Here is a 21315-nt window from a genome sequence, read left to right as displayed (position 1 = left end):
GCCATCTGCTGGCTAACCTTGTGTTGCAGTCAAACCAAAAGTACTTACAGCAAAAAATGACAGCCACACAAGCTGGACATGGTATGATAACAAAAAACAAACCAAAGCAAACGCACCTCGTGCTGCACGCTGACCTTCCCTGGTGACTAGAAGTGGTGCCTGTCTCTTGGCGGTGGCCCATGGTGGTGCCTGTCAGGCACTGCTGAGCAAGCAAATCTCAGCACTGGGGTGAGCCTAAATAGAAAATGCAAAATACACTACATGCAGATAGGCCAGCGTAAGATTATGTGCCCAGTTCCCTCACCATGTATTATAATAGAGTAGCTAGGCTCATATATGAACTCACAATGCTGCAGGTTCGTGCTTAAAAGAAGCTGGAAAAAAGCATGTCACCCAGGATAGGCTCTGGAAGATACATGACTATCATCTCACCCCTTTTCTCCACTATCCTATCTCCCATTCCCTTGCCCCCCCCTTCAGTAGTGATGATGTAAAGTACCCAGAGGCCAAGAGCCATGGTGGCTGGGGAGGGCCCCTGATGGGAGAGGAACATGTTCCATCCATCTCTCCTAAGACAAACCGAAAGACATCTGACTGAAGGTCACCAGTGGAAATGGAATGGATTAGGGAACGTCCTGTTACTATGGGTAGTGAGGTAAGGGAAAACCAAAACCAAACAGATAGAAACCTAAAACGTTAATGTGATCTTTATTATACAGCACATCTGGTATTTGTGTATCCCAACAAGTATACAGAATACTCTATAAAACCAAACCCAACCCTTCAATATTACACTAATGAAGATTAACCCAGAGTCGCATCTCTTCAAAATGCACACAATTAAGACGGTCCTGCTGTAACAATATTATGGAAAGAGCCAGGTAGCACAAGAAAGGAGAGAGGATAAAGACTGAAGTGTGTGCCAAAGTCATTGTCTTTTGTTATTGCACTTTTATTCTACACACTTAGTATCTTACACTTTTATTTAACACTGTAATAAACATTAGTCCTTTAAAACAAAGAAAAAACATTACATGAAGACAAAAGACAACAGGCTGCCCAGACCAATTTTCTTTTCAACTATCTGGGCAAGGTGGCCTCCCCAGTGCTAGATGTCCTGATGCACCTCTGAGATCACCTCAATTGGACTGGATGTTAACAAAACAGATGAAGTTAAAAATGAAACCCTTTTAGGAACAGTAGTGCTACTGGAAACCTCCAGGAGAGTTTGGAATACAAGTGTCTCAAGGCCACTCCCTCCTTACCCACTTTAACATCAAACAAGCTCTATTCATCCCACCTCCATAACTGAAGGATTAACCTTCTTTTTCTTTTTCTTTTTTTTTTTTGAGATGGAGTCTTGCTCTGCTGCCCAGGCTGGAGTGCAGTGGTGTGATCTTGGCTCAATGCAGCCTCTGTCTCCTGGGTTCAAGCAATTCTCCTACCTCAGCCTCCTGAGTAGCTGGGACTATAGGTGCCCACCACCATGCCTGGCTAATTTTATCTATTTTTAATAGAGACGGGGTTTCACCATGTTACCAGGCTGGTCTCGAACTCCTGACCTCAGGTTTTACAAAGTGGGTTACTTGATCCAGAAAATCCAAAAGCTTTGGAAATTCCAGGAAAGCAACTACTCTTTTGGCAGTGGACTCTTCCAGGGTTGTTAATCCCACTCTGACGCAATATGGATGGACTAGGGAGGCTTCCTGATTATCCAAATGGAATACCAAGCATGCCATCATCTCTCCAAAGCAAGCCCAAAGGGGGCTTTAACTTCCCAAAGTACTACTGTAATCACCAATTCCCCTGGGCCTCCCAGTGCTAAATAATAAGCCAAAGCCAAAAAATAAAGTGTCATTCAGTGCAGTTGTCACTTTGCAGCCCTGCAACCCCGAGGCACTTCTTCCATGAGGAAGAACACTTTGTGACCCTTCTTTGGCAGCTCAAGCAAAGACACAAGAATGCATTTGAGAGCTGACAGGTACTAGTCGAGAGTTCTATGAGTCCCCTATTTCTATCTGTGGTAGTAATGCATTCTTTCCTCCACTGCTTCCTTGAATTTTAGTGTTAAAAATTAGGAGAAGCTGCTGCCTAGGCTCTGTCCCCTTGAAGTTGATGGAGTCAAAAGTGACTCTCTTTGGTCTGGGAACAACCAGCACAGTCCTCCTGAAGTGCTTGCTCAGTCAATGAGCTACTCTTTGCAGAGGATCAGGGAACTAAGGTATGCCTGGGGAAACCCCACCCAAATGAGCCATGCCAGACAGCCCTTGTCATCAGCTCTCTAGGCACAGGGTCAGCCATTCCAGGGCCCCAGGCTCCACCATTTCTCCTGACTGCTCTGCAGGAAGGCCTCTCACTCATTTCTGAAACAAAATGAGAGACCAGACTTCAAGCTCTGGCCATTAAAAATGGCCAGGTCATCATTTTCATGTTGGGGTAAGCTGCCCTAATTATGTTGATTAGAAGGACAGACCACAATAAGGGTCATTCTTTCATGCCATCCTTTTTCTTCCTCCAGCCACAATCTCACCTCACCACTTGGGAACACATACAACCAAAGCTGGGAGGTAAAATCTTTAGGACTTTGGTCATGCTGAGCCCTCTATAACCCAAGTGCTGCCAGACTTCTTTGAAAACCTAGTGTCCTCCCAAGTAATATACAATACAGTACATTTCATGGCATTCCATCACTTATAATAAGAATGGATGCCAAAGAACAAAGCCAAAATTAGCTGACAATGTTATAAAACAAAAGCAAAGTATACACACTCTATACACACGTATACCTGCACTCAGCCTGCTGAGTATTTAAATAACATCCCCAAATATCCATATGTGGACTTTGGCTGGCCTAGAGACTTTCAAGAATATTTTGCACCTTTTCTCAAAATACTTTTTTTTAAAGAAAATGAACTGTAACACAACTACTCATCTCCTTACTTATATCAGTCCCTCCCTTCCACCCTCCCCACTGGGGAAAAAACTGTTGGGGAATCTGCTAGAGAACTGGTATCTGACAGCAAACTAAGCCGTGGGGTAAACTAAAAAGGGACTCTGGGTAGAGGAAAAAAATCTAACCTCCCATATGTGAATGAGAGTATGAGCTAATACTTCCCAAGAATGCTAGGAATGTGACCTTCATAATGGAAGCACAGACTTATGATTATAGTTAGAGTCAAAAGAAAACAGTCTGGAAAGGGAACTATATAAGACTTTTCCTAAAATTTCATACACAATAGACTTACAATGATTTTCCAGCAAGTAGAGAGTACTTGCCCCTCCTTTCTTGACACCTGACTCCCTTGAAGCCCCATCATAGTTCCCAGAAGGACAGTAAGTTAGTGCAGAGAATAGAGTACTTGAAGTATAGCTAAATAGGTGGTAAAAATTCTGAGAATATACTGAACATCCTACCAAAACAAGGCTAAAGCCTGCAGAGCCCAAAGACACTGAGTCAGTGACTTTATCATTTGCAAGTAAAAAGGTTATTAGCACTACATGGAATTTCTGAAAGGCTCCAAGAGTTTAGGGAGCGACTATGCTCAAACATATCATGATCAGAGCCCAGGACAGCCAAAGAGTTAAAAGTTATATGAAAGACCCATTATAGACTCCATTTATACTCCATTAATATTTAAAAGATGGTCATTCTGTCATAGACAACCCTAGAAAATCCCAGCAGCAGATGTGCGACTCATCTTTGTTTTTTGTTTTTTGGTTTTTTTTGAGATAGAGTCTCGCTCTGTTGCCCAGGCTGGAGTGCAGTGGCGTGATCTTGGCTCACCACGACCTCTGCCTCCCGGGTTCGAGTGATTCTCCTGCCTCAGCCTCCCAAGTAGCTGGGATTACTGGTGCACGCCACCATGCCCGGCTAATTTGCAACTCATCTCATACACCTACCTGGGGACCTGTTTTACAAACTCTGGGGCTGAACACAGGGGCCAGACCACAGTTATTGGGGATTAGGCAGATGGAGGGAGACTACTCACTTCCACTGTCTACTTCCTCGTCTACTTGTTTTTCGGAATCTAATGGACCAGTTTGGTTGAGGAAGGCTTGAAGTCAAGTGCATCTGAGATGCACCAATATTTAAATTGTTCCCCTTCCTCTGCCTAGAATCAGAATTTCTTTCCTCAAGCACACTTCATGAGGAACCCTCCAAAAGACCACCCACCCGCCTCCCACCTTTCAGGGAAACTTCCCAGACACTAGCACACAGGGGTGAGGGGCACACACAGAACTACCAGAGGAGGGTTTTTCTCTTTCGTCTGCTTCTTTTTTTCTTCTAACAGATTTTTAAAAAGGTAAAAAGAAGGAACAAATTGCGGGAGAAACCGTGGTTAAAAGCTCATTGATCAAGTTTTCCAAACGTCAGTGTGTTAGATTCAAACACAAAAAGAAAAATTTCTGATTGTGTTAAGTTTTAAAAACAAGCTGGTTTTCTTCCAGTATGTTTGTACATAGGCCATGGCCTCCAATCATCTCCCACCTCTCAGTTCTCACCCAAATACTTCGCATTGGGTTGGTTTTGCTTAGACACTCACTCCTAAGTACCATGTTATCTGGAGCTTTCCCCCTTTGAGATGAAAAGAGGCAAACAAAAGAAAAGACTCAAAGGTAAAAGAACAGATTCTGTTCTGGGGTTAGCAGTAACTCTAAATCCAATAACTTCTGTGTGTATGTCTATATAGATAGAGATATAGACACACACACATATATACATATACACACAAATATATGCATACACATTCTATTTTTTTTTTTTTTTTTTGAGACAGAGTCTCACTCTGTCGCCCAGGCTGGAGTGCAATGGCATGATCTCAGCTCACTGCAACCTCCGCCTCCCAGGTTCAAGCGATTCTCCTGCCTCAGCCTCCTGAGTAGCTCGGATTACAGGCATGCACCACCACGCCCGGCTAATTTTTTGTATCTTTAGTAGAGACGGGGTTTCACCATGTTGGCCAGGCTGCTCTTGAACTCTGGACCTTGTGATCCGCCCGCCTCAGCCTCCCAAAGTGCTGAGATTACAGGCGTGAGCCACCATGCCTGGCCTCTTTTTTTTTTTTTTTTCCTCTTTTCAGGGCCTCTTGGTGATGTAACAGTGAAACCCTCCCCCAGAAACCAGGGATATGTGGTCCTATAAATGTAAACACACTGGCACTATGAGGAACAGATAGCTCTGTTTCTAGCTCCCTCACTGGGACTTCTGACCATTGCAACCTGAGATCCCTGGCTGCAGACAGCAGGAACCAGACATCCACAAGTTATTGTTTTTGTCCCCATGTTTTCATAATCCCAGAACTAAGCTCAAATTTTCTGAGTCCTGACTAAACTATTCCTAGCTAGAGCCAAAAATCATGAGAATGAGATTTTTTAACACTATTGCCACTGCAGTGTCCCGCTTGCTGTCTTAGAAGTATATACAGTGAAAAGACAATGGTAACATCTGCCTCCTTTTCATTTGTGAAGCCAGAACACCACATTCCTCAGCTTTTACACATCTGAGACACTTTTTTGCTAAAGGGATAGCTTGGCGCTTCAGTGAGCTGCTGAATATGCTCAGTCATTCAACTCTTCACTGTCCAGCAGTCATCCCTGCCTGGGAAGGTTCCAAGTTTCCCAGCAAGCACCAGTTCCCTTGGGAGTGTGTCCTATAGTGAATAAATGTCAAATTCTCCCCATGGCCAAAAGGTGAGGGGGAAGGAAATAACTAGAGAGTGAAAGAGAAAGGTCTTTGCTTTCAAGTAGAATCATCTAGTCCTCTGTTTGGCTGCTCAGAATTGGACTTGCAGAGCCGATCCATGATGCCCTGGAGCATGGGCTGGACAATGCCCAAGAGAGGCCTCTTCAAGGGGTCGCCATCCCAACAGGCTTCCATCAACTGCCAGCACTCCTCATCAAACACAGGAAGACGTTCTGGGCGAGCCCCTAGAGAAAGGAGCATGGAAACAAGATCACAGTGAGAGGGACCCAGCACAACAAAGAGGCATACCAGCTCAAAGGCTGACTTCCCAGTGGGGCTCAGAATACTAAGAATGCAAGGAGTTTTGACTTGGATTGCAAACATCTAGGTTAGAACCTAACAGTAAGAGTAATTAAAAAAAAAAAAAAAAGAAAGAAAGAGAAAAGAAAAACTGGAACACATTAGCATATGAAGTTGAAGAATCGGACATTTTTTAAAAAAGACTTTTTGAGATAGTTCAATAGAGAGTTGACTTGAAGCAAAGGTTGACTTAAATATCTTTTCTGGATTCATGACAGTTTAAACGTATCTACGGCCCTGCTATGGAGTGGCCAGATGGGATGACAGGAGGCCCGGTGACATTGCCTGGGCTCAGTCTGCGCTAGCCAGGGGGACAAGGTAGTACTTGTGGCTCTTACCCCTCCGCACATTGTTCCAGAGATGGTCTTTGCTAGCACACCTCTCAAATGCCTCAGGGAGCTTGACAGAGCCTGAGCAGATATACCAGAAAAGAATTCCAAAAGCGTAGACATCCACGGAATTATCGTACTTCCCTGATGGCAAGAAAGGATGAAACGTAATGAGCCGCGGAGAGTCAGGCAGCAGCATCTACACCACCTTGCCTCGGTAGAGGGTTGGCTTTTTCCAAAGCTTTTAACATCTATTATCTCTCAATAACAACCCTGCCAGGTAGGCAGGGTACATTTATAATGCCCATTTTACAATACAATCAACTAAGACATTGGGAGGTCACAGCTCAATACTAAGAGAGCCAAGCCTAGAACTTGACAAAGGAGAAGGAAAATAAGGCCTTTCATTCTGCTAGGACAGTCAAAAAGATTAATCACAAAAGGTCATATTAGGGAAATAAAGTTGGAAATACAGGTGGGTAGGTATGTTGGAACCAGAATATAATAATTTTTAAAGTCAGGTAGAAGAGTCTGGATTCAGTGAGAAGCAGTAGGTCATTTATGTTTTAGAGTAGGAGGTGACATGAAGAATATAATATTTTAGAAAGATGATTCCGACAGCAATAGGGTGGACTGTAATAGAAACAATAAAAGAAATTTAAGTATGAAGTAGCCAAAATAGAATAATAGCAGTGGAATTAGAAAGTGTTTTTTTTTTTTTTTTTTTTTGAGATGGAGTTTGACTCTTATTGCCCAGGCTGGAGTGCAGTGGCATGATCTCGGCTCACCACAACTTCTGCCTCCTGGGCTCAAGCGATTCTCCTGCCTCAGCCTCCTGAGTAGCTGGGATTACAGGCATGTGCCACCACGCCCGGCCTATTTTGTATTTTTAGTAGAGATGGGGTTTCTCCATGTTGGTCAGGGTAGTCTTGAACTCCTGACCTCAGGCGATCCACCTGCCTTGGCTTCCCAAAGTGCTGGGATTACGACGTGAGCCACCGCACCTGGCCGAAAGTTTTTTTTTTTTTTAAGTAAATCAAGAGAAAGAAAAATGATGACTATCTACTTGGTTCAGATGTTGAGTATGACTACAGCTGTCTCACTAACACCTAATCCTTACATGTATCACCCAGTGAATGGCTGGGGGAAGACTCGTACATGAAATGAAAGAAATTTAAATATATTGCTAATTTTAACTCTTACCAATACTAATGACTGACCAGGGACTACCTTTCTATCTTCGCTGGCAATGGAACAATCATTCGCATCACTTGGGCTCAAAACCTTGGAGTCATCTTTTAGTCATTCTTTTCTGTTCACTAACCATATCAAGTTAGCACCAAAATTTTGTTCATTCTTCCTCTGAATTAATCTCAAATTTCTCACGTTTGTTTGTTTTAGCACTAACACCAGCTTAATCATGGAGGCAACCATAGAAGACCAGCTATCTAGTCTTACCTTGGTTCTTCCCAAATCATCTTTACCTAGTGTTGCTAAAGCTCATCTTCTATCAACATTTTCCTCTGTCCCCTACTCAAAAGCTCAGTAGCTCCTTAAGTCTTGCACAACAAGCCTTGATTCTTCTGTGGGAATTTCAAACTCAATGTATTTTATCTCCAACCTTGTTTGCTACTATTCCCCAAATGGATTTCTTTCCTGTCATGCTTATTTCTATTCTGTGATTTTCTTCATTATTTCCCCTTCTTTAGCCTCCAGAATTTTCTCTCCTTCATGCTACAGGGTTATACTATGGAGACAGAAAGTCCTAGACTTAAATCATAGCTCCATTACCTTTTAGCTCAATGTTTTTGGGAGTAGGTTTCTTCATCAATCTGGTCTCAATTTTATCCATTGAATGGACATAAAAATACATCATCATCACAGAATTAAACAAAATATGTGAAAAACCTACCCATACTGCTTAGGTCAAGGTATATACTTAATAAATGAGTTCCCTTCTCACCTACCAATTTCCCAAATCTGACTCAAGTTCTATTCAAAATCTCACCTCCATCACAAAACCACCAAACATTTCCACCTTCATTTATTCCTTCTCTAAACACCAACAGTACATTATATAGCACTTAATTTAGCACTTAATCATACGTTGTGTTGTACTGCTTCCTATTTTACCTCTTAATATATCTCTATGTCAACAGTAAGTTCTTTAATGATAGAGGACAACTCCTATCACACAGGAGTTATTCAATCAATACTTTATGATTAAATAATTGGCTGATTATGGCAATTATGGCACTAATAACCGAGAGAGATGTCCAAATGGTGATTCCCATTTGCACTTTTTCTTTCTTACTCCTTTACCTCTTCACTTTCCCTGCTACTTGCCTTAGGTAGGTCTCCCCTCATCTGGTTTCTCCCTTGCCTGTGCCAGACCTGCCAGTAGTGATTGTGGAAACGAGCTCAAGGGGTAGCACTCAGGATTAAAGTAGTACGCCCTGCCCAGACCCACTGCCTGCCCTCCAGCCTTACCTGTGAAAAGTTCAGGGGCCATATGGATTGGTGTCCCCACAATGCTGCCTGACATCATGGCCTCTGGCTTGCAGAATCCTAAGTCAGTGATCTTGGCACGGTTCTGCTTATCCAGCTGCCAACAAAGCAGGGCAAGAGTCACCTTGTTTCTGATCCTGCACACAGCACTGCTGCGTACCTAAGCTCAAAGGTAGGTACCTCAAGGTAGTGTCACTGGATAGGATTATGCTCTGAAAATGAGTTGTCAGGTGATTTCATCCTTGTACAAACACCAGACTGTGCTTACACCAACCCAGATGGTATACCTGCTACACACCTAGTATGGTCTTTTGCTACTAGGCTATAAACCTGTACAGCGTATTACTGTACTGAATACCATAGGCAACTGTAACACAATGGTATTTGTGTATCTAAACATACTTAAACATAGAAAAGGTACAGTAAGAATACGGTATAAAAGATAAAAAATGGTATACATGTAGAGGGCATTTACAATGAATGGAGCTCGCAGAAGTGGAAGTTGCTCTGGGTGAGTCAGTGAGTGAGTGGTGAGTGAATGTGAAGGCCTAGGACGTTACTATACACCACTGTAGGCTTTATAAACACTGTATATTTAGGCTACACTAAATTTATTTTTAAAAGCTTTTCTTCAATAATAAATCAACCTCTACTTACTGTAGTTTTACTTTATAAACTTTTTAATTTTTTAAGCTTTTTGTTTGACTCTTTTATAATAAACATTTAGCTTACAACACACATTGTATAGCTGTACAAAAATAGTGGCTTTTTGTTGTTGTTTTAAAGAGACAGGGTTGTGCTCTGTCGTCCAGGCTGGAGTGCAGTGGCACAATCATAGCTCAAGGCAGCCTTGAACTTCTAGGCTCTTCCTATCTCGGCTTCCTGACAGCTAAGACTATAGTTGTATGCCACCATGCCTGGCTAATTTTTTGATTTTTAGTAGAGATTGGGGTCTTTCTCTGTTGTCCAGGCTGGTTATAGGCTTTCTTTTTTTTTTTTTTTTTAACTTTTAAAACTTTTTTGTTAAGAACTAAAACACAGACATATTAGCCTAGGCCTGCATGGGGTCAGGATCATCTATATCACTGTCTTCCACCTCCACATTCTGTCCCACTGGAAGGTCTTCAGGGACAATAACACACATGGAGCTATAACAGCAACACCTTCTTCTGGAATTTGTCCTAAGGTCCTGCCCAAGGCTGTCCTTACTGGTTTATATATTTACTATATTATACTTTTTATTGTTAGAGTATCTAAAAGGTATGAAAAGATAAAAAGTATAGTACAGTAAATATATAAACCAGTAACAGAGCTGCTTATTATCAAATATTCTATACTGTACATAATTGTGCTATACTTTTATATCAGTAGGTTTACACGAGCATCACATGTGTATTGCACTGTGCTGCAACATTACAACAGCTATGATGTCACTAGACAATAGGAATTTTTTAGTCCATTATACTTTTTTGTTTGTTTTTGTTTTTTGAGAAGGAGTTTCGCTCTTGTTGCCCAGGCTGGAGTGCAATGGCATGATCTCGGCTCACCGCAACCTCTGCCTCCCGGGTTCAAGCGATTCTCCTGCCTCAGCCTCCCGAGCAGCTGGGATTACAGGCATGCGCCACCACACCCAGCTAATTTTGTATTTTTAGTATAGACAGGGTTTCTCCACGTTGGTCAGGTTGGTCTCGAACTCCCAACCTCAGGTGATCAGCCTGCCTCGGCCTCCCAAAGTGCTGGGATTACAGGCGTAAGCCACCGCGCCTGGCCAGTCCATTATAATCTTATCGGACTACATCGTATATGTGGTCTCACTGACCAAACTGTCATTACGCAGTGCATGACTGTACTTCATAAATCCTGCCGCCAACCTTCCTGTCTCCAGGTTCATTTCCATTACAGGTTGAGTATCCCTTATCTGAAAGGCTTGGAACCAGAAGTGTTTTGAATTTCATTTTTTTTTTCAGATTTTGGAATGTATCTATTATATTTGCTGATTCAGCACCTCTAATTAAAAATCCAAAATGCTCCAGTGAGCATTCCCTTTGAGGGTCATGTCAGTGCTCAGAAACTTTTGGATTTTGGAGCATTTTGGATTTGTAATTTTTGGATTAGGAATACTCAACCGGTACTGTCTTCCTCCCCATACTATGAGCAGCATGAGGGCAGGGATTGCTGTTTTCATCTTTGCATCCCCAGTGCTTAGCACAGTGCTTAGCCTGGTACATATGAAGATCCTAAAAAACCCTGGAAGAATGAGGAAGTACAGGTCCATGGAAGGACACCAGGGAAACACTTCAGTGCCTGACTCTCCTCCTGACCCCAGGGCAGAAAGTTGAGGTCCTCCGGTCAGCTAAGGAGAGTTTCCTAAAGTCCCTGTAGTTTCCTTTCCTAAAGGTCGAAGAGAATAAGTCTGTCTAATTTGGCTATTGATCAGCCTTTTAGGTTTCAGCTGTCAATTTTAGGGAGATCGTTCCCTTCCCCTAAATTGCTGTCATCTTTATAAATCATTTAAGTATTGTCAGAAACAACTTAATGATATGCCAGTATACTTTCAAGAGGAGTAGGTCGAAAGATTCTTTACAATTCAAATTACAGGACTGGAGGGTTCATGACCATCTCACCATTTAAGGTACACTTACCCATCTCAGCCTTCATCCTACATCTCTGATCAAACCTTAAGCAATAACAAGGCTCAGACTCCTCAAAGGCAGAAAGACTATTCTAGATTAAAGGAGACTAAAGAAACATGATAACAAAATATACTATATATTTCCTGGATTGGATCCTGTATCAAACAAACAAACATACCATATTTAGGGCAACTGAACATATTTGGGACAACTGAAAAATGTTAATATAGATTACATATTAAATAATAGTATTGTATCAATGTTAAATTTCTTGGGTATGATAATGACACTTTGATTATGTAGAACAATGTCCTTTTTCTTAGGAGATACTTAGGAATAAAATGTTTTCTGTAACTTACTTTCTTTTTGTGTGTGTGTGTGTGGCAGGGTCTCACTCTGTCACCAGGCTCCAGCCTGGTGCAGTGGTGCGATCTCGGCTTACTGCAACCTCTGCCTCCGGGGTTCAAGCGATTCTCCTGCCTCAGCCTCCTAAGTAGCTGGGACTACAGGCATGCACACGCCTGGCTAACTTTTTTTTTTTTTTTTTGTATTTCTGGTAGAGACAGGGTTTTACCATGTTGGCCAGGCTGGTCTCGAACTCCTGACCTCAGGTGATTCACCCACCTTGGCCTCCCAAAGTGCTCGGATTACAGGCATAAGCCACTGTGCCTGGCCTTGTAACTTAATTTCATATAGCTCAGTAAAAAAGTATGCACACGTGTGTGTGTGTGTGTGTGTGTGTGTGTGTGTGTGTGTGCATGTATAGAGAGAAAGAGAGAGCGTACATTTTGGAGAAAAGAATATGAATTTGGGTGAAGGGTATATGGGTCTTCATTGTACCACTCTTCCATAAGTTTAACATTTTTCAAAACAGTGTAGGGGGAAAAAACCTTACACAACATCAGCTAAGTCTATGATGAAACTCCTCCCTAAGCTTTAAGTCTCACACACCATCTTTCACCATGCTGTCAACTCTACTACTTTCTGATATGATTTGTCCCCATCCAAATTTCATCTTGAATTGTAACTCCCATAATCCCCACATGTCGTGGGAGGGACCTGATGGGAGGTAAGGGGCTTTTCCCCCCCTTCTGATCGGCACTTCTCCTTGCTGCCACCATGTGAAGAAGGACATGTTTGCTTCTTCCCCTTCCACTATGATGGTAAGCTTCCTGAGGCCTCTCCAGCCTTGCGGAACTGTGAGTCAATTAACCATTTTTCCTGTAAAAGGTACCCAGTCTCAGGTATGTCTTTATTAGCAGTGTGAGAATGGACTAACACAGTAAATTGTACCAAGAGTAGGCTGCTGCTGTACGGATACATGAAATTGTGGAAGCGACTTTGGAACTGAGTAACAGACAGAGGCTGGAACAGTTTGGAGGGCTCAGAAGAAGACAGGAAAATGTGGGAAAGTTTGGAACTTCCTAGAGACTTGTTGAATGGCTTTGACCAAAATGCTGATAGTGATATGGACAATGATGTCCAGGCTAAGGTGGTCTCAGATGGAAATGAAGAACTTGTTGGGAACTGGAATAAAGGTCACTATTGCTATGCAAGGAGACTGGAGGCATTTTGCCCCTGCCCTAGAGATCCGTGGAACTTGAACTTGAGAGAGATGACTCAGGGTATCTGGTGGAAGAAATTTATTTATTTATTTATTTAGAGACAGAGTCTCACTCTGTCACCCAGGCTGGAGTGCAGTGGCGCAATCTCAGCTCACTGCAACCTCTGCCTCCCAGGTTCAAGCAATTCTCCTGCCTCAGCCTCCCAAGTAGCTGGGACTACAGGTGTGTGCCACCACACCCAGCTAATTTTTTATTTTTAGTAGAGACAGGGTTTCACCATGTTGGCCAGGCTGGCCTCAAACTCCTGACTTTAGGTGATCCACCCACCTTGGCCTCCCAAAGTGCTGGGATTACAGGTGTGAGCCACCATACCCACCCCGGAAGAAATTTCTAAGCAGCAAAGTGTTGAAGAGGAGGCAGAGCATAATAGTTTGAAAAATTTGCAGTCTGACAATGTGATAGAAAAGAAAACCTATTTTCTCGCTGGGTGCAGTGCCTCACGCCTAAAATCCCAGCACTTTGGGAGGCCAAGGTGGGCGGATCACTTGAGGTCAGGAGTTGGAGACCAGCCTGGCCAACATGGCAAAACCCTGTCTCTACTAAAAATACAAAAATTAGCCTGGCTGCCTGTAATCCCAGCTACTTGGGAGGCTGAGGCAGGAGAATCGCTTGAACCCGGGAGGTGGAGGTTACAGTGAGTTGAGATTGCACCACTGCACTCCAGCCTGGGCAACAGAGCGAGACTCCATCTCAAAAAAATTTAAAAAAAAAGAAAAGAAAAAAAAAGAAAACCTATTTTCTGGGGAGAAATTCAAGCCTGCTGCAGAAATTTTCGTAAGTAATGAGGAGCTGAATATTAACCAGCAAGACAATGGTAAAATTTCTCCAGGGCATGTCAGAGACCTTAACAGCAGCCCCTCCTATGACAGGCCTGGAGGTCTAGGAGGGAAAAATGGTTCTGTGGGCTGGGCCCAGGGCCCCCCTGCTCTATGCAGCCTTCGAACATGGTGCCCTGCATCCCAGCTGCTTCAGTTCCAGCTGTGGCTAAAAGGGGCCACCATATAGCTCAGGCCATTGCTTCAGAGGGTGCAAGCCCCAAATCTTGGCAGCTTACATGTGGTGTTGGGCCTGCAGGTGCATAGAAATCAAGAATTGTGGTTTGGGAACCTCCACCTAGATTTCAGAGGATGTATGGAAATGCCTGGATATCCAGGCAGAAGTTTGCTGCAGGGGTGGAGCCCCCATGGAGAACCTTTGCTAGGGCAATGCAGAAGGGATATGTGGGGTTGGAGCCCCCACAGAAAGTCCCCACTGGGACACTGCCTAGTGGAGCTGTGAGAGGAAGGCCACTGTCTTCCAGAACCCAGAAGGGTAGATCCACACACAACTTGCACCGTGTGCCTAGAAAAGCCACAGACACTCAACACCAGCCCACGAAAGCAGCCAGGAGGTAGGCTGTATCCTGCAAAGCCACAGGTGTGAAGATGCCCAATGCCATGGGAGACCACCTCTTGCATGAGTGTGCCCTGGATGTAAGACATGGAGTCAAAGAAGATGATTTTGGAACTGCAGGGTTTAATGACTGCCCTATTGGATTTCAGACTTGCATGCGCCCTGTAGCACCTTTGTTTTGGCCAATTTCTCTCATTTGGAATGGGTGTATTTACCCAATGCCTGTACCCTCATAGTATGTAGAAAGTAACTAACTTGCTTTTGATTTTACAGGCTCACAGGCAGAAGGGACTTGCGTTGTCTCAGATAAAACTTTGGACTTGGACTTTTGGATTAATGCTAGAATGAGTTAAGACTTTGGGGAACTGTTGGAAAGGCATGATTGTGTTTTGAAATGTGAGGACATGAGATCTAGGAGGGGCCAGGGGCAGAATGATATGGTTTGGCTGTGTCCCCACCCAAATCTCATCTTGAATTGTAGTTCCCATAATCTGCATGTGTTGTGGGAGGGACCCAGTGAGAGGTAATTTAATCATGGGGACAGTCACCCTCATGCTTTTCTCATGACAGTGAGTTCTAATGAGATCTGATGGTTTTGTAAGGGGCTTTACCCCCTTTTGTTCAGTACTTCTCCTTGCTGCTGCCATGTGAAGAAGAATGTGTTTATTTCCCCTTCCACCATAACTAAGTTTCCTGAGGCCTCTCCAACCCTGTGGAACTGTGAGTCAATTAAACCTCTTTCTTTATAAATTACCCAGTCTTAGGTATGTCTTTACTAGCAGCGTGAGAATGGACTAATACACTTTCTGTGAGGACTTTTCTTAGGATCTAACTTACATTTACATGTACCCTCCAAAATCACTCAGCCACAGAGGTAGGGTATAATCTTGGGGAAACAGCTTTTACTTACCAGCACATTTTTCAGTTTGATATCACGATGGACAAGTCCCTGGCTGTGCAGGAAGCGGATTCCCTCCACCACATCTAGTGCTATCTGCAAACGTGTCTCCAGGGTCAGCCCAGCCTTGGGGAGACAAAAGAGCTTACTTGTCATGATAAGGCAACTCCTCAATTCAACTGACTATACTAGGGCACATGAGGACAGAAAAGTGATTTTTAAAAAGGGGAAGAGCCGGGCACAGTGGCTCATGCCTGTAACCCCAGCACTTAGGGAGGCCAAGGTCAAGAATTTCAAGACCAGCCTGGCAAACATGGTGAAATCCTGTCTCTACTAAAAATGCAAAAAAGAATTAGCTGGATGTGGTGGCAGGTGCCTGTAATCCCAGCTACCTGGGAGGCTGAGGCCAGAGAATCACTTGAACCCAGGAGGCAGAGCTTGCAGTGAGTTGAGATGGTGCCACTGCACTTCAGCCTGGGTGACAGAGCAAGACTCTGTCTCCAAAAAAAAAAAAAAAAAAAAAAGGTGGGGGGAGAAAAAGCAGTTAGGAGAGGGAAGTAGAGGAAAAGCAAGGAAGAGCAAGTTGTAAAGGAGACAAAGCCAGATAAAATCCCTTGCAGGCTGCAGTTAAGCCAAACAGATAACTTCAAATGTGACTAGCAGATAGAACCAAACAACTAAGGCATGAGCTCATTTCTAACACTTGAAAAAATTCTGGAACTGCCCTTGAGGCTCAAAGTGACTATTTCTAGGTCCCTCAGGAAGATTTATTTCCATTGCTTTACAGGCCTGGTTAGCCCAGGTTTGGTTTTATGGATTCAAATACCAAAGTCACTCATATTACTTCAATTCAGGGTCTCCTGAATACTGGAAAATGTCACATCACTCATTCAAAAGCTCAAAGGACATTCTCTAGCTCACTTGTGGAAATGCATCAGACAATGCTTAACTCCTCTGAAATGAAGAGGGAAAGCTGCTTGGAGAGTCATTTTCTTCATCATATTGATTCCTCATGACTCTGAGAAGCATTTCTAAGGTTTCCTCTGCCCTACTTCTGGAAGCCTCCATATAAACTGGTCCAAGAGGAATCTGTGAGAAGGGATCTACTCGGAGACTCTGAGGTCAGCTTTTCTCTCCTTCTACTCAGCTCCTACATAGGGAACAGACAAAAGAAACCTCTCTAATTCCCTCTTGGTGGTTTAGATAAGGGAAACTCAACATCCAACTGAGGGTTTCACCTTCACTCAAATAAAATCCTTTAGTAGCTTCTCACAGTCTATAACAGAATTCGAATTCTATGGAAATTCTTAACATTTTGGGTCTTATATAATTTGTTCCCAACATCTCTTTGCACATGATGTCTCCTGATTCCCAAAATGAACCAGCTGCTCCAATGTGCCCAGTGTCCTTACCGGCCTTCGAATGCTCTAGGCATTAAGCTGTTCCTTCCCCTTGCTATGGCCTCTTCCTTCCACTGCCCAAATTCTACCCATCATGGTATATTTGTCAAACTCAAACGCCACATCTTCCTGAAATGGTTGCTGACTACAATTCTCTTAATAGTGCCTGTCAATTATACCTTCTGATATCCTCTAATGGTGCTTAATGCTGGACCTTGTACAAAGCAGTCACTAATAAATATCTGTTGACTAAACAACAAAAACTAGCTTTATCCTCTTACAGCAAAAATGAGAAAGAAGAGCAGAGTTACAGGAAGCTATACTGCTCTTCTAAGGAGTTTAGATTTTTACTACCACCACAGGGGTCTGAGTGGTGATGACAGTATTCTGGGCATATAATGGGGTGAAAATAGGTTCTGATAAATCTTTAAAATTTATTTTTATTTTTATTTTTAGAGATAGGGTCTTGCTCTGTCACCCAGGCTAGGGTGCAGTGGCATGATCATAGCTCATTGCAGTCTCAACCTCCTAAGCGCAAGAGATCCTCCCAGCTCAGCACCCTCAAGTAGCTGGGACTACAGGTATGAGCCACCATACTCAGCTAACTTTTAATTTTTTATAGAGACGAAGTCTCCCTCTATTGCCCAGACTCGTCTCAAACTCCTGGACTCAAGTGATCCTCCCACCTTGGCCTCCCCACGTGCTGGGATTACAGGGGTGAGCCACCATGCCCAGCTGAGAAATCTTTAAGGGTTTTTGGAAATAAGTGAAATAAACCCTAATTACTCCAACAATCTCTGATGAAAGCTAAAAGCTCTTAATAAACAGGAGAGGATGAGTGGCCAGAAAGGAATCCGTGGATTTGGCTGCCAGCTGGATCTTGCTCTCTCCTTACCTTCAGCCCTGTGTAGAGATCCCGGTGTAGCCGCTCCATAATGAGGAGCACAGCAATGCTGGAGCCACCACCATAGTTGTAGTCAATGACTGAACCATGGAGATCCACCAATCGCTCATGCTTCGGCAGAGACCTGGAGGTAAGGAGAGAGATCTGGGCTACAAGGCTTGGGCTCTAATCCTGCATGCCATGCCACAATGTATGAGACAATAATTTCCAGACCATGCTTAGGACAGGTCCAGAGGTAATGGCCCTCAGTGCAGACAGAGCCCTCAGTACAGACAGAGCATGGCCTCTTCAACAAGGATGAAGAATCCTGGATTCTAAAAACTGATAAGGCTTAAGGACTAAAGAAGAAAGTTAAATGGAATGATGAGTCTGAGAAATTAGGATGGTGGGGAAAGAGCAAGCAAAGACAGTAAAGGCCTGAAAGGGAGCACATGTCTGTTAGACACAGAAAACTAAATATAGAGAGGCCATGCTGTAGCTCTTGGTACAAAATCTAAACTTCTAGATTCTTCTCTGGATTTTTCTCATAGAGATGAATGAGACCAGGACCCACCTCATATAGTGAAATTCCAAAGCCAGATCATTCCAGTGCTTCTCATCTGGAGGGACAACTGATTTGAGGGCACAAGGGAAGTGTCCTCCCCAGTTGTCACACAGGTATACCACACCATACTGGCCCCGGCCCAGTTCCTGTCCCAGTTTAGGTTTACCTATAAGGTACAGAGACAGAGATAAGGCAGGAGGAATGGGAACTTCATGGGCAACCTCTGTAAGATTCTTTTTTTTTTTTTTTGAGACAGAGTCTTGTTCTGTCACCCAAGCAGGAGCGCAGTGGCATGATCTCTGCTCACTGCAACCTCTGCCTCCTGGGTTCAAGCGATTATTCTGCCTCAGGCTCCCAAGTAGTTGGGATTACAGGCATACGCCACCACGCACAGCTAATTTTTACAGTTTTATTAGAGACGGGGTTTTGCCACATTGCCCAGGGTGGTCCCGAACTCCTGGGCTCAAGTGATCCACCCACCGTGGCCTCCCAAAGTACTGGGATTACAGGCATAAGCCACCATGCTGGCCCTGTAACATTCTTCATTGTGAACCTGCCTTTAGGGTCAGGAAGCTGTAATCAAGCCCAGGGATAAAATTCTAGTGTCATTCTAACCCAGTAGAAAGTAATCTAACTGGTTTAATTCAAATAAACTGTGGTTATGTGGTTTTTTGTTTTTTGTTTTTTTTTTTTTGGAGACAGAGTCTTGCTCTGTCACCCAGGCTGCAGTGCAGTGGTATGATCTTGGCTCACTGCAACCTCTACCTCCTGGGTTCAAGTGAATCTTCTGCCTGAGCCTCCTGAGGAGCTGGGGTTGCAAAGTGCCACCACGCCCAGCTAATTTTTTTAGTAGAGATGGGGTCTTGCCATATCGCCTAGGCTGGTCTTGAACTTCTGAGCTCAGGCAATCCACCCACCTCAGCCTCCCAAAGTACTAAGATTACAGGTGTGAGCCACCACACCTGGCCTGGTCATGTTATTTGAACTATATAAATAGCAGGAAGAGACTTTAGGAATTCAAAAACATCAGTAAGGGTTTAGGCAGCTTTGCAAAGAAGCAGCTTTAGACACTAGGATTCTCTGAGGCTGGACATAAGAATGTCAGGTATCCTGAACCATCCTCCAGTTTATCTAGAAGAAAACCAGACTCACGATGAAGCAAGACATCCTGTAAAGAACGGCTTTCCAGAGAAAGGCGGGCCAGGCGGGGAGCATGATCTTTCCGAACCCTCAGCCATAGATCTTCCGTTTTCTCTAACCGGCCTGAGTGGCCAGCTTCCAGCTGGGAGAGAAACAGAAAAAGTACATATGACTTAAGCCCCTAGCTTCAGCTTCCTCACCTGTTATACAGGGATAATAACATCTACTTCATATAGATAATTGTGAGAATTAAACAAGATACATGTAACATGTTTAGCACAGAGACTGGCACAGAGTAGACTCTCAATAAATAATAACTTTTCCTCCTGGATGCATACTCACATCTATCCACTCTCTGCCTGGACACACCCACTCCCCGCCAGTGGACAATCAGATGTCAAACAATTATGAAATAATATAGAAGTTGGAAAGTCATGTCCTTCTGTCATTTGTTCCTAAAATACTATATAAACATATAAAATTCCTACTCCTATTATCTTTCCTCACTCTGAAATGGGCAGGAATTAACTGAGCTCACTCCATTCTCCCGAGAGTTAGGAAAATATCCACATGAAAAATTTATTGAAAAAACTTCCTATAACAATCTAGAAAGAAAATATACTGATGATTTTAATATACATATGTGTGTGTGTGTATATATATGTGTATATATATGTATACACACACACACAGACACACACACACACATATATATATGAAGAGCGGAGAGCAAAATATTCCCATCTGGATGAGGCTCTTCTCTGCTTGATCCAGCTGTATCTCTTTTCCTACATACCAACCTGCCGCAAGGAGGCTGCAAAAGCCTCGTGGGAACTATTGAGCCGAGTCCGGAATTGGCTGCAAATGCTCTTAGCCAATTTGGAGGCGCTGAGGCTCTCAATGGCTTCCTGGGCCACCTTCCTCTTCCATTCCAGAGTGATGGCAGGTGGGCTCACCCATGTGATGCGCTGGATGATCTACCAGGATGAAGACAGCGAGATCACCGAGGAATGAGAGACAAGAACCACTACAAAGATCCAGTGTCCTTCCTTTTCTGGGTTACCCATTCATTAAGAGCAGGCTCATAAGATGGGAGCCATACGAAGTCCAAAGTTCCTTTCCAATTCCATCTACCACAAAATCAGGTCCTAGCCCAGAGAAAAGCATCAAAGAACACCAGGCCTAGTCTACATGCTCACAAACCCTCAATATATTACATTCAGTGCCAGGGAGTGCCTGATAATCTTTCTGAAGTCAGTAAATAACTCTACATAAGAGCCAGATCAAATTCCAGAACAGAAACCACATTCACAGCCTCTGGCAACAACAAAGCCTAGTTCTGAGAAAAGATTTAGGCTGGGAAAAAGAAATATGAAGAAGCTAGTGTGGTAGAGTCTTATGGCTCCATGAAATATCATTTATCTTTTTTTTCTATTTTTCCATTGTCCACAAAGAGCACCCAACATAAAAATCATTTAAACCCAAAACTTCTGAGAGTTCAAGGGAACAATGTTAATAATTATTTAAGAATAGGCATAAACCAGAATTCTCCCAGGCAGGCAAACCAGAACAAATGGTCACCCTACCTTAACAGAAGATCCTAGATATCTGTTTCCTACTGGGGTCACTATGATTCATTTGAGCCAACTAGGGGCTTTGAAATCTTTCTCTAAGTAATAATCCCTACCTGTTTGATTTGCTCCCATAGCATCCTTGTAACTGACGACCCTGAGTGAAACGTGACTTCAACATGATAGGCAGCATTTAAGATCTGAAAGAGACAACGCCAAAGAAAACATGCCCTCAGTAGTGTGGCTATTTCAAAAATGCAATAAATGATACTTATTTCAAGAACACAGTCCAGACTCGGGGTTTCCAAACTTACCCCTCAATATATAT

The 21315-nt window shown here is 43.4% G+C and overlaps 1 protein-coding gene across 2 annotated transcripts in view; it reads right to left on the bottom strand.

Annotated features, from left to right (window-relative positions):
• Window positions 1–691: 691 nt before the first annotated feature.
• The window catches only part of DSTYK (dual serine/threonine and tyrosine protein kinase), a 71904-nt gene continuing 51280 nt past the window's right edge, over window positions 692–21315 (bottom strand). For both annotated transcript variants that reach the window (XM_034944927.3, XM_003822955.7), the window contains exons 5-13: window positions 21104–21187; window positions 20217–20393; window positions 19429–19558; window positions 18286–18442; window positions 17724–17856; window positions 15441–15554; window positions 8863–8977; window positions 6382–6516; window positions 692–5928 (exon numbers count right to left, since the gene is read on the bottom strand). In XM_034944927.3, coding sequence (XP_034800818.3) covers window positions 5741–5928; window positions 6382–6516; window positions 8863–8977; window positions 15441–15554; window positions 17724–17856; window positions 18286–18442; window positions 19429–19558; window positions 20217–20393; window positions 21104–21187 — 1233 coding nt within the window. In that variant the 3' untranslated portion in view covers window positions 692–5740. The remainder of the gene's footprint in view (window positions 5929–6381; window positions 6517–8862; window positions 8978–15440; window positions 15555–17723; window positions 17857–18285; window positions 18443–19428; window positions 19559–20216; window positions 20394–21103; window positions 21188–21315) is intronic.

This window comes from Pan paniscus, chromosome 1 (assembly GCF_029289425.2).
Source record: "Pan paniscus chromosome 1, NHGRI_mPanPan1-v2.0_pri, whole genome shotgun sequence".
NCBI lineage: Eukaryota > Metazoa > Chordata > Mammalia > Primates > Hominidae > Pan > Pan paniscus.
This window is presented reverse-complemented; position numbering and strand designations above follow the sequence as displayed.